At 40.1% G+C, this 11,524-nt stretch overlaps 2 protein-coding genes and 1 non-coding gene across 3 annotated transcripts; 2 read left to right on the top strand and 1 right to left on the bottom strand.

The window, feature by feature from the left end:
* The first annotated feature begins 72 nt into the window (after nucleotides 1–72).
* On the top strand, nucleotides 73–3,188 carry LOC139950680 (large ribosomal subunit protein eL22-like). Its single transcript, XM_071949472.1, has 4 exons — nucleotides 73–124; nucleotides 780–914; nucleotides 1,722–1,843; nucleotides 2,577–3,188. The coding sequence occupies exons 1-4, from the start codon at nucleotides 116–118 to the stop codon at nucleotides 2,719–2,721; spliced, it is 411 nt and encodes a 136-aa protein (XP_071805573.1). The 5' UTR covers nucleotides 73–115; the 3' UTR covers nucleotides 2,722–3,188.
* Nucleotides 3,189–4,168: 980 nt separating this feature from the next.
* On the top strand, nucleotides 4,169–10,904 carry LOC139950864 (inhibitor of growth protein 4-like). Its single transcript, XM_071949699.1, has 7 exons — nucleotides 4,169–4,268; nucleotides 5,219–5,290; nucleotides 5,762–5,928; nucleotides 7,040–7,278; nucleotides 7,725–7,869; nucleotides 8,451–8,512; nucleotides 8,881–10,904. The coding sequence occupies exons 1-7, from the start codon at nucleotides 4,232–4,234 to the stop codon at nucleotides 8,918–8,920; spliced, it is 762 nt and encodes a 253-aa protein (XP_071805800.1). The 5' UTR covers nucleotides 4,169–4,231; the 3' UTR covers nucleotides 8,921–10,904.
* Nucleotides 10,905–11,143: 239 nt separating this feature from the next.
* On the bottom strand, nucleotides 11,144–11,215 carry Trnap-ugg (transfer RNA proline (anticodon UGG)). The gene has a single exon. It is a non-coding gene; the product is annotated as a tRNA-Pro (tRNA).
* Between the last annotated feature and the right edge of the window lie 309 nt (nucleotides 11,216–11,524).

The following is an 11,524-nucleotide window of genomic DNA, read 5'->3' on the forward strand; positions in this document are numbered from 1 at the left end:
CAAGCAAATTAAATTGTAAAATTAAAGTGAATAGTAACACACTTCGGGTATTTTCGGATCAGCGTATAATCGATTCGGGTGACATCGGCCTTTTTTTACTGCATCAGAAAACAAAATGCCGGGGGTAGGTGACACTCGGAAAACTATCATAAATAGTGGAACTTTAATAATGTCGTGCTTATTTGAAATTGAAACCGATAATTATTTCCTATATTGAGTTAACATTTAGTTTACTATAACTTCAAAATGTCATTTTTAAAAGCGTGAAATTGCCGTTCAAACTTGTGGCAGCGTGTGTCGAATTTCGCAACGTGTATCCACATGCGGTAAAGCGCGCCCTCATTGACCACGTTTTTAGCATGGGATGTGATTTTGCATTTAATCGGTGTAATTCTGTATTTTGTGATGAATTTCGATTATAACTTGGTGTTATCTTTAATTATGCATGTTTCTGAGGCTTTAATTTGTATATCTACGCCACGCCCAAAGCAAAAAGGCTTAATCCCTTAAATTTAAAATTAAATACACTGTCTTTTCTAAAAAAATAAATAGGCCCTAGTGAGTGCCAATCAATACGCCCAGTTGATTGATGCTTTTGAATGGCCGAAAGGCATTGTGGGAAGGAAAAGGAGGCATCCCATGGAGAAAAACTTTGCCTTGGCTATTGCAGGCCACTAACTATTCTTCTGCACGGTCCTTTTTGGGTTGGTGAGCATTTAGGGCATATCTTATTCTATCTATTTTTTTATTTACTTTTTTGCCGACTGATTTTTCCGCAGATGAAGAAAGCAGTCAAGCCTAAGGGTGGCAAGGCCCAGCCAAGCAAGGGAGGAAAGAAGAAGAAGCAGATCCGCCATTTCACCATTGACTGCACCCTGCCAGTTGAAGATGGCATCATGGATGCAGCAAACTTCGTAAGTAGATGGAAATCTCCCAAACAATCCGAAAAAATCTACTCCGCTGTAGGAAGTTGCTTGACTCAGTTTTACTAACACCCTTTTCAGACAGGCTCTCCAGAGTCGCACCGAACCAAATTCTGAAGTAATTACATGAAAAGTTTGACGTATGAAACAGTTAGGAGAGACTGGATGCGCTGAAATTCGAAAGATCAACTGTTGCAGTCTTTTGGAATAATTCTGGAGCATCGTGGTTTCAGACGTTATATTTGGGTCGACCTACAGAGACTCTTAATTTATTTGGTTCGATCGCCTGGCTGAAATGGTTGGGATAGCACTCCTGCTTGTTTCACTGTTTCATGCCTGGAAGTTCATCGTAGAGAAGGCATAGCCATTTTCATTTTGCAAAAGGCACTTCCATTGGAATATCTTTATTGTCAATGGGAAACTTTTGAAGGGGCACCAGGGCATAGAACAGGGCATTTGAGGCCATGGCTTTACGGCCTTCATGTAATTCCAGGCCTGGCTCGGGTTGAGATGCTATGTTTTTTTTAGCCTGAAATGCTTTTTTTAATTTTTTATATACACAAACTTTTAATAATATTTTTTCAAACAATTCATGTAGTTAATTTTTATCAATTAGTTAATTTCTGAGAGAATGTATGAATAAACGCACTAACAGTTTCTTAACGGTCTAGGGTTCAACTTCCCTAGTCCAATCTAGGGACACCTTCCCTAAAGAAGGCACTCTTTTCAGTGCAGGGGTTAGGGTTATCTTCCCTAACCTCCCTTGTCTTTTTGCCTCCATGTGAACACCCTCTACAGGAGACGTTCTTGCAGGATCGTATCAAGGTTGAGGGCAAGACCAAGAACTTTGGCAACAGCGTCAGCATCGAACGCAAGAAGAGCAAGATCACAGTGACCTCTGACATCGCCTTCTCCAAGAGGTGCGTACCATAAGTAGGGTTTTCCGTTATTTTTTTCAGTGCCTAGTCAACAGGACCAACTAGCTTGCTATTTCACTAGTCCACATTTCACCCTCAAACAAGTACCCCCCCCCCCTTCCCTGTACTAAATTAAGTCGGTTCCAACCCAATATGGCTCATCAGCCCGGTGTTTATATCCGTTTTCCTCGACATTGAAATGACTGAGAACATTTCTATTCCCCCTGGACAGGATGCCAGTCCATTGATTTGGCCTGTACCCATTTTTACTTCGAACCCAGATTCTGTTTATTACAGAACTTCAGTCCAACCGCCCTAGACTACTCGGTCCAGTCCCCAAACCAAGATACTGACAAAATGGGGAAAGCCTATTTTATAAAGCTGTGGAGAGAAGGAGAGATTTATTGAAGAATGTTGAAAGTGTTTTACTAAGAGTAGCAAGTCATGGGGCGATAGGTCATTTTCCCATGCTGGACCCACACTCTGGAATGACCTGCCTCTACAAATCCGCAATATTTCTAATATCAATACTTTCAAGGTTAGGTTGAAAACCACATTGTTTAATCTCGCCTATATGTAACTGGTCTATTTGTCTTATTTTCCTTGCTGTGTGTGGTTCCCCCTCCTGTGCGCCTTGAGCACCTCAGTTTAGTGGACTTTGGCGCCCTCTAAATATTCTTTACTATTATTATTATGTTATTATCGTTGTGTGTGTCTTCTCTTCTCCCACAAACAGGTATCTGAAATACCTCACCAAGAAATACCTGAAGAAGAACAACCTCCGTGATTGGCTGAGAGTCGTTGCCTCCGACAAAGACACCTACGACCTGCGCTACTTCCAGATCAACCAGGAAGAAGAAGATGAGGAGGACGAGGATTAAGCCATCATCGATCGAGGAACCAGAACCGAGTGCCACGCCCAATTCTCATTCTGTTTATCTACTTCAAACAGAAAGACAAAACTGCCGACATTCGTTTAAAAAAGTCATGAATACCTTTTTAAAAAGTCTTTTGTCGGTCTTTTGACAGAATGACCGAATATTTTCCAAAAGTACTTTGAGTTTTCTATTGTTTTGAAACATTACAGTTGGGCTTTTACAATAATTGATATGTCGTCTAAGCAATTCCAAATGTTGTGTTTTCAAGATTGGAGTTCATCGTTTACTTTTGGGGTTGGGTTTGGGATGGGGTAGGTGCATACTGGTTTCTAAGGTTTTTCAACCCAAAATAAGATCGTTATCCCAATTATGGGTTAAATCTGTCAAGGGTTTGAGCATGACTGTTAAAAGCAACTATGCAGGATTGAATACGGAAGATCACAATAAAATATAATTGGCAGTGCTTTAAATGGTTGTTTTGATTGATTTTATTTTATTGTTGATTGTCTCTGTTTTTGTAGCCTTGTCCAAGGCTCTTTACGTAGGCACCGGCCCGCTCTGAAACCACAAACTGCGTAGATACTATACTGGCAAGGTGTATAAACAGTACTAAAGTAGGATTAAAATGATTTAAAAATTGTGATGGTCGACCAGTGTTAACTGGACTTCAAAATGACGCCAAACTATAACTTGATTGGGCGAAGGGTATTTACTGGACTTCAAAATGACGTCAAACTAAAACTACAACTTAATTTATTTTTGAAATGGGAAAAAACACCACCCAGCCAGGGCAAGTGTGTACAACGAGCAAGTTTGAGTGGGCACAAATAGTTGACCACTGACCAGCAACATACATGCGTAGTGCGACCTCACTAGTGGACTCGCTTTGGAAGTCTGGTCAACATTCTGCCTTTTCACTATAGTGTCACTGGTTCCCCTCTGCGCTTAACTCATGTTAAGGAACATGCTGTTGGGACCAATGAAGAAACCATTGGCCCGAAGCTGGTTCCAAATGGTCATACCTCCATGGTCGACCACAGTAGTCAACCAATGGTTGACCAGCCTGGGTTCGAGTGCAAATGGTCAACCTTTAGTTAACCATTGTGCACACTTGAACTTACTCCAAGTTGTATGTTTTAAACTCATACAAATAAACTGTAAGAAAGCCATCTGAGAAGCAAAACAATGATTGGAGGGGGGCTTATAGTATATTTCACCTCAATGAATCAGGTGCACTACACTAAAAATTATGTCCCAAGCCTCTTGAGAGTAGGCTAGCATTACCGTAGCCTTATCCAATCAAAGCCGAAAACGAACGAGGTTGAAAAACCTCGTAAAACCATGCTTCGACCCCACGGTATGAAGTACTGTGTCACCCAGTACCTAGCACCTAGCGTCACACCATAATAAAGTAGAAGCACGACCTCTGTTGGCTGACTTATTCCGTAGCTCGACCCCGCGCGAGATCGGACGAGATTGAGCGAGAAGCTGTCAAGCGGGAAAATTCACCATCATGGCCACTGCTCTGTATCTGGAACAGTACCTAGACAGTAAGCAAAAATGTCTTTATATTTGAATAATGTTATTAATTTGCATACATGTGTATAGCTTAGATACTGTAGAGTGCATATGAACTGAAATTTGTGGGTGGTACGTTGATTTGGGTGTACAAATCCTCGCTGACAAAGACCTAATTACGTATTCCCTTTTCGTAAATAAAATAACGTTGTCGTTGGTCGTTACATGCCGACACACGCAGCGCAGAGCACTATCGATCTATGCATAGCAAAATAACATTGCAGTGTTGCACGCTGCAGTTAACTGGAAGTGGTAACCGTTGTGTTGTTGCAGTGTGTCCCCCTGACTGAATTTTGGAACGGTTGGACAGGGAATGAAGCAGGACTCCTAGTAGTACAGTAGTCACACTCACAAGTGTTTTTTTTACATGAAAAAATACCTCCACTTTTGGAAGTGGGGGGGGGGGGGGGCGGAGGGGAAAACTTGAATTGAATGGGGTAGGTGGAGGGGGGTTCTTAGACTTATGAAAGAGGGAGGTTCAGTCCGCTATTGTCTAGACTCTAGCTAGCGGAACGAACCTCATCATAGTTCTATCTCTCTTAACATTTGCGCATTTTAAAATGTAAAAAACAATTCATCAGTTAGCATGAGCATGAGATTGACAGTAACCTTAGTTTTATAGTTACTCTGTGCACATGTCATTGCCAATGACTTGTGTCACGTACGTATGTGGGTTGGTGAGGGGGGGGGGGAGGGCAAGAAGAGGGGCATGAATTCACCACTGCCCCGAATCCCCACTGGCTGCCCCCTCCCCTGGGCCCCCAGCTTTTAATTTAAACTTGACCGCAGTGCAGGCCCAAAGAAATTTTTTTTTTTAGCAGCAGTGATAGCAATGCACCAAATCATAGTTGCAGTTATGGGCTTGAAATCTTTCATCTAAAATCTGTGGACAAATTGAGAATTGAGTTGTTTTGGTCGACAGGTATAGAGAACCTACCCTTTGAGCTGCAAAGAAACTTCACTTTGATGCGAGATCTGGACCAGCGTGCGCAAGGTTGGTGTTTAAAATACTACTCAAATTTTAGTCTGAAAAGTTTCAAAGTAGGCTACTACTTTGGTAATTACTCCAAATAGAAATGAACATAAAATTATCCTGGGAATAATTTTTTATACCCCTTGGGAGTCCCTGGGAGTTTATACCCCACAATTACCAGTGCCTTAGAACAATAGGATTTGAGGCATTGCATGGTGAGGTATAAATATATATTTGGTTTGCGGTAACACCATGTGTGTATCTACTTGCCAGGTAGAGTTTGTTCTTAGAGAACTGTCTTGCTTAATTTTACTGCCGCAAACTAAGAGTAAAAATAAATATAATTATGAATAGTAGCCGTGTGGGTACAACCATGTGTAAATCTCTTTTATTGGGGGGGGGGGGGGCTCTGAAAAGAGCCGGTTGGGTCACCTCGTTTTTTGAACAAACTGTTCATTCTATATATTTATTTTTCTCATTTTCTTCCATAAGATTTATCTCAAGATATTGATAAAGAGACGGGTTTGTACATTGGCAATGTCAAGACGTGGACACCAGACGAACGGGTGGATGCTCTCAAGAAGATCGAGAAGGCGTTCGCTAAGAGCAGGGAGTTCAACGACGACAAAGTGCAGCTTGCCATGCAGACCTATGAAATGGTATAGCTTCTGCTTCCCCTTCAACCCTTAACCAACCCAAACCCATCAAAATTAGGGCTTGGACCTTAAAGGCAGTGGACACTATTGGTAATTGTCAAACACTCTCCTTCACAGTTGGTGTATCTCAACATATGCATAAAACAACGAACCTGTGAAAATTTGAGCTCAATCGGTCATCGAACTTCGGTCAATCAAAAACACCCTTGTCACACGAAGTTGTGTGCGTTTAGATGGTTGATTTCGAGACCTCAAGTTCCAAATCTGAGGTCTCAAAATCAAATTCATGGAAAATTACTTCTTTCTCGTAAACTATGGCGCTTCAGAGGAAGCCGTTTCTCACAATGTTTTATACCATCAACCTCTCCCCATTACTCCTCACCAGGAAAGGTTTTATGCTAATAATTATTTTGAGTAATTACCAATAGTGTCCACTGCCTTTATCAATGGCTATTGGTTAACTGTGTAACATGTTAATTGTAACCGTAATTCTGTTGGACTAATGACTGCACTAGCTGACTGATTATGCTAGTCTTAGGATCAAGTAAACATGAGTCCAATGCCAGTCTTGAACTTCGCTCTTGTAGGGGCACAGCAAATTTCCTCTGGTTAGGGGCACACATGGGGAAATGTAAGTTTGTATTGGAAACTTACCGAGAGCTCCACAGCAAAAGCATGGGGCACCAAGGCAGTTACTTTGGGTGCCGTGGGTTCATTCGAGGCCTGCCAATAGTTTGGATGTTAATAGCTAAGTTTGAAGCGCAAGTTGCCGTCGATTTCACAAAACTCTTCCCAACTTAAGACTAATCTTAGGACATAGGACGAGTCCCAAGCCTGCACTGTAGCATGCAGACTTTAAGATTAATCCTAAGTTAGGAAGTGTTACTCGTCCTAACTCAAGATAAGACGAGTCCTAATTCTTTGTGAAATTGACCCCAGGACATCTTTTCAGAGTTCAGAAATCTCAGCACTTGGCCAGTATCTTAAGCCCTGGAAATGAGTGTTGTTCCAAGCACACACTCCGTGAAGATTTACTAGTGTAGTCTTAAGCTTTTCAAATCAAGTCATGACGATCTGATGTTTTGAATTTGTATTCCTTATGTAATCCCATCAGGTCGATAAGCACATACGAAGGCTCGATGCGGACCTCGCTCGATTTGAGCAGGAGCTGAAGGAGCGGAACATCGAGCAGACCACAGACTATGACAGCTCCTCTGGGCGGGACAACAAGAAGAAAGGACGAGGACGAACCGCCGAGAAATCTGTCAAGAAGAGTCTGAAGAAAGGCCGAGTGTCTGACGATGAGACGCCGAAGCAATCCAGGAAGAAGTTGAAGACGTCAACGGCAGGCCAGTAAGTAGAATTTAGACGACAAAATATATTTCTTGGGTTTTTGGAAAAGTTTTAATCCTGTACAAATGTAGATGTAGGCAATAAAACTATCTTGTGGAACTTTTATTTAAAAAACTGGGCGTGTTTTCAAGATATTCTTCCAAATGCCTGAGGTCATGGCCACTGTTGTCTTGGTTTTGGCCTTGGTGCCCCTTCAAATACAAATTTCTTATGTGGAAGTGCCCTCCGCAAAGCTCCCAACTGATATTCCCAGGTTATCTAGGGAGAGACATTGTCTAGTTGGTAAGACACTGCTCTAGAATTTCAAAGGTAGTGGGTTTGAATTTCAACCAAATTTTATGTTTGTGATTTTGTTTTCTCAAGGAATTCAGGCAAGTTCTGCGCTAACACCTTTGGTGTAAGGGTAAAAACAAATTAATAAAGTGTACTTATTTTTTTTCCTGAAGGGTCGTAGCTCCGATTTTAACCCTTCCAACTGTGATGAATTCACCGTCCGATGTACTAGACATGCCAGTGGATCCGAATGAGCCGACGTATTGTCTGTGCCACCAAGTTTCCTATGGAGAGATGATTGGATGCGATAACCAAGACGTAAGTGTTGAATTTGTATTTTGGTGATAAGCAGCAGGCCAGAGAGGCAACGAAGGCGACTGCCTCCATGCCCCGTGGTCACTGTCTTGGTTCCCTTGAAATGCTCCAGTAGGAAATTTACCATTTCCTCATAGGACGCCCTTTACTAACAAGAAAATGCCTAAGTGCCCTTGCCCTTTCAAAAACGAAGCATACAGGCTCGAGCAAGAAACAGGATTCAAGTGTTGACAGGGTGTTTTCTAGATGTAACTGTTGAATTGGGTGTTTAACGTAATAAGCAAAAACAAGTCGTAAGTGTTGAAACTGTGACCACCGTAGTTAACAATAAACAAGACTCAAGTGTTGACAGGGTGTTTACTGTAATAAGCAATGATCAAGATTTAAATGGTTGTTGTTTTATTAGTTTTTTTTTGTGGGGGGGGGGGCTATGTAGTATTACGTCCAGTACAAATTAAAAATACCTACTGTTAAAATCTTCTACTGACTTCAAAGATTTGAAGGGCGAGTCTATTCAATACAACATATGAACAACTTGTCAAATATATTTGAACTAAATTGATATCATTTTGTTTAATCAACAGTGCCCGATTGAGTGGTTCCACTTTGCCTGCGTCGGGCTGACCACAAAACCAAAAGGAAAATGGTGAGTAATCTGTTCTCATTTCTCAGTCAGATTAAGGCTATATCTAAAATTATCATCTACAGCTACGGCTTCGGCTGTTGCCAAGTGTGTTGCTTAGGATGGCCTATACAATTACTTCAACGAATGATGACACCGCCATCTAGCCATAGATCGTGATGTGTAGTGACCTATTCCGAAACAGCCTAGTTTAGCCAAAATTGTAACCGGGGCAAACAGCTAGCATAGACCAAGGTGCTAAGCCTAGTTCATATGTCTTGATGCAAAATTAATTTTGATGTCATATTCTCTTTGCATTCCTATAGTGTTCCATAGTCTCAGGTTTTCAAGACGCTACAAATTTTATTGAATTTCTCATCATTTCCTTGCAGGTTTTGCCCGAGGTGTACCCCGGATAAGAAGAAGAAATGACCAACAAGAGAGAGGGTCTGGCAGACAACAGTTTGAAAGTCTTTCCATTTCACGAGCCTTCAATGGCCAACAAATAATCATCATCACCGTGGCTGACGAATACCTGGGTCACTCAAGTAAACACAAGGATCAATGGTTAACGAGTGTTTGTTCAATGACGTACAGTGGTCTCTTTGAGAGAAATGTAAATTTCTACCGGAACAATTTAAGGGGCACCAAGGCATTGACCAGGGGCAAGCAGTCTCTATTCATTGTATCGGACATTACTCTTAAAATCTAAATTGCAGATGGCTTCATATTCAAACTGGCCCTGCCCATTGTATATGTTTATTAGCGTGTTTTTTTTTTCTCTCTTTTTTAAAAAACATTATTCGGTTATTTAAAATTCATTGAAATTGTCTTCTCACGAATTTGAGTTTTATTGTTAACTGTAAATATATCATTGACAAAAACTTATTTTTTTAAATAATGCCAGATGAACAAATGGTGTGCCACTTGTTCCGATTCAAAATGAATATTTCATACTGTTGTAAATAATGTAAGAAACAAGATTATTTTTTAGTTATCACAAGTGTAACAATTTAAGTCAATTTGTCAAGAGTTTGTTTTCATATACTAAGGGGAGGTACAGTATCAGTTGGTCAATAAACTATAGCACCTCGGCAAGTTATATTTGTAGGGAAGCTTTCTACTATCATCTTCAAACGGTGTAAAAAGCTTAATGTAAATCTGTGGACATTGTGTTTTAAGTAAAACAAAAAGTACCCAAACCCTTTAGGAAATTGCCACTCAGATCAACAAAACATTTGATTGTACCTTCCCTTCATGAAAAGTTTGAAGTTCTGTATTTTGTAGTTCGTAAATTTGATAGGTTGATGTATTCTTGAAATTTTGAACTGGATCAAAAACGTCATTTTTTTAGAAATGTTTTTTTTTGTTCAGTTTTGTTAGTTAGGAATCAAAAGCTTGCAATGTGGGGGGGGGGGGGGGGACACTCGCACAAACTCCTCACAAAATACTCTTGTTGAAGCATGGAATTCCCTGCTTCTTAAGCGATAAACCTTTGCTTATGGTAAGCAGAGCCGGGGAACAGACTTTTCTATTACACCGGCTTCCTTGTCAATCTAAATTTGAGACAATGCAAGAATGAAAAAAAAAGCAATTCCACAATTTGCATTTAGAAATATTAGAATGAAATTGGCATGAGTTTATATGCCCTTAAAATAAAATCTATTTTTGTTTCATGGTTCTTATTACCGCGGAATACTTCGCATGGATAAGCACAGAGTGTCTGAGGTAGCTGTTTAACGGCCCGGTCACACAGGCCCCGATAACAAAAATGAAAACGAGAACGATAAAAATGCACACCCTCGATTAGTTGAATAAGCGTGGGCGTATTCTGCGTGGAGCAATTCAACCAATAGAATGCGTTTGCTTTGCGTCGTGATTGTTATCATTTTTGTTATCACTGCAGTGTGACTCAGCATTTAGCCAAGTTATTGCACACAAGCAAAATGTCCTTGCTAACTTGTGAAATATGCTTAGCTTAAGCAGAATTTTGTAAAACGTTCCCAGATCAACTATATTCAATATGGAAAGGTTTGCGGTTACACCATGTAATGAATATCTCTAATGAGGTGGTTCTTAAAAGAACCGTTAGTTTCAAATCAGCGTTTCGATCAGTATGCTCTGAGCGTCTTCTGGAGAATGCTCCAGTTCTTTTCAGAACCACCCCAACTCATTAGAGATAGTCATTACATGGTGTTACCGCAAACCTTTCTACATCATATTTCCACCATGCAAAGTTTCAAATCCTACTTAACTATAATGATGTTTTCAAGTGTCAGTTTATGTTTTATTATAATTTTTTGTATAAACAAATTGTGTTTCTTTGAATGAGTGATTGTCCAGCAGTTTTTTGCAACAGAGATGAGAATGAACTTGGAATGGGTGCAATAAAAAAAAGAATAATTTGTTTTTATAATTTTGACTGTTTGACTTATTATTCTTTTGTCTGTCTGTAGTAATTTATAAGTAATTTAATAAAATATTGAAAATATTCCACCATACTGCCGGAAACAACTTGTGAACCTGCCAGTAAAACTCTTAAAGGAATGCACATATAAGGCCAATAATTTTACAAAAGAACTTCGAAAAAGGAATATTAATTGAAGCATTAGCAAATTGTCGAAAATACATTTATAAAAAATAAAAAAATTAGTCGGGCCTGTCCGGGAATTGAACCCGGGACCTCTCGCACCCAAAGCGAGAATCATGCCGCTAGACCAACAGGCCGATGTAGGAAAGCAGGAAATAGGTAAATATAATTTGTTTACAAAATACGCACAGAGCCATTTGGACTCATCCACTTCTTAAAAAGGTGTGGCAGTTTTCAAGAAGATAAGGGTTCGATTGTTACACAAGTTCTGGCTTACTAAAGTCCAAGTTGTGTTGAAGAATTAATCACTTTTATTAAGTTAATTTGTTTTAAAGTGTTTTTTAAGTGAACACAGTTCCATAACAATTATTATGTCTAGGCAAGTTTCACGTTGAACAATAATCAACTAGTCCAAAAGGTTAACCAATCAATTATGTGGATTTGTA

This window comes from Asterias amurensis, chromosome 18 (assembly GCF_032118995.1).
Source record: "Asterias amurensis chromosome 18, ASM3211899v1".
In the NCBI taxonomy this organism is placed as follows: domain Eukaryota; kingdom Metazoa; phylum Echinodermata; class Asteroidea; order Forcipulatida; family Asteriidae; genus Asterias; species Asterias amurensis.